The 1,073-nt window shown below is 61.0% G+C and overlaps 1 protein-coding gene across 1 annotated transcript in view; it reads right to left on the bottom strand.

The window, feature by feature from the left end:
- The window catches only part of LOC104529630 (TGF-beta receptor type-2), a gene marked incomplete at its 5' end in the record, with an annotated part of 6,722 nt that extends 5,654 nt beyond the window's left edge, over positions 1-1,068 (bottom strand). Inside the window, 2 exons of the mRNA XM_010173985.1 lie at positions 224-365; positions 466-1,068. Coding sequence (XP_010172287.1) covers positions 224-365; positions 466-1,068 — 745 coding nt within the window. The remainder of the gene's footprint in view (positions 1-223; positions 366-465) is intronic.
- Between the last annotated feature and the right edge of the window lie 5 nt (positions 1,069-1,073).

Below are 1,073 nucleotides of genomic sequence, written 5' to 3'. Positions count from 1 at the left end.
CATCCTGCTCCTCAGCCACTGAGCTGACTCCCTTGAGTTGCGGCACGCAGGGCCAGCAACCATGGGGGAGGATCTGCCACCAGCTCTTAGCAGCCCTGCAGAGACCCAAGCCACCCCAAAGCAGGTCCTGTGCCACTGCTGGGAACACGAGGGCGAGCCGTGTCCCTGTATGGGGAGGAAGGGAGCAAAAAGGTGTGTGGCAACCCCAGTGCAATGCTCCTACCTCCTACCACTTCACATCTGGAGGCCATTTCCCACAAAACAAGGGCCATGGAGTAGACATCCATCTGCTTGAAAGACTCCAGGTCTTCTAGGTTCACTCTGGACTCCAGGACCTCTGGGGCCATGTACCTGGCGGTGCCCACCTGCTCGCAAAGAGAAGGGAGGTGTTAGCAGGGGTGGGCAAGGACTTTGGCTGTGGGGCGACCAGGGGTGGTTTGCAAAGGGCCAGCATGTCATACTCACCTGCCCGCTGTTTGCAAAGTCATCTACTGTCAGGGAAGGGTCGAGGCGAATGGCGATGCCGAAGTCGCAGAGCACGCACTCCTGCTCGCTCTTCACCAGGACGTTGGTGCTTTTGATATCCCGGTGGGCGATGGGGATTTTTGGCCTGCCACAGGTAGTGTAGTCGCTGTGGAGGTGGGCCACCCCGCTCACCAGGGAGCCTGCCATCTTCTGGAGGTCCATCCAGCTCAGGATGTGGCGGGAGAGGTAGTCCTTGAGGTTGCCCCGGCTGTGGTAGGCGGTGATAAGCCAGTACTCCCGGCGGGGCCCCGCGCCCCGGTCCTCAGCGGTGAGGAACCGCAGGACACTGTCATGCTTGAGGCTGGCGTCGGTGAAGATCTGGCTCTCGTTCTTCCAGGAGGAGTACTCCTCACAGGGGAAGATCTTCACGGCCACCGTCTCGTACTGCCCCGAGCGGCTGTGGCTCAGCTTGGCCCTCCACACCTCCGCAAACTGCCCTTTGCCCACCATCTCGTCCAGCTCGATGGGGAGCAGCTCGGCAGGGTGGCTGTTGGTGCAGGTGGGACTGGTGCCAGACGGGCTCTCATCCATCAGCACGGACAACTTCT

Source organism: Antrostomus carolinensis, unplaced genomic scaffold (assembly GCF_000700745.2).
Source record: "Antrostomus carolinensis isolate BGI_N321 unplaced genomic scaffold, ASM70074v2 scaffold13898, whole genome shotgun sequence".
NCBI classification, from domain to species: Eukaryota; Metazoa; Chordata; class Aves; order Caprimulgiformes; family Caprimulgidae; genus Antrostomus; species Antrostomus carolinensis.
Note: the sequence above shows the minus strand (reverse complement) of the source record. Positions and strands in the feature narration are given on the sequence as shown.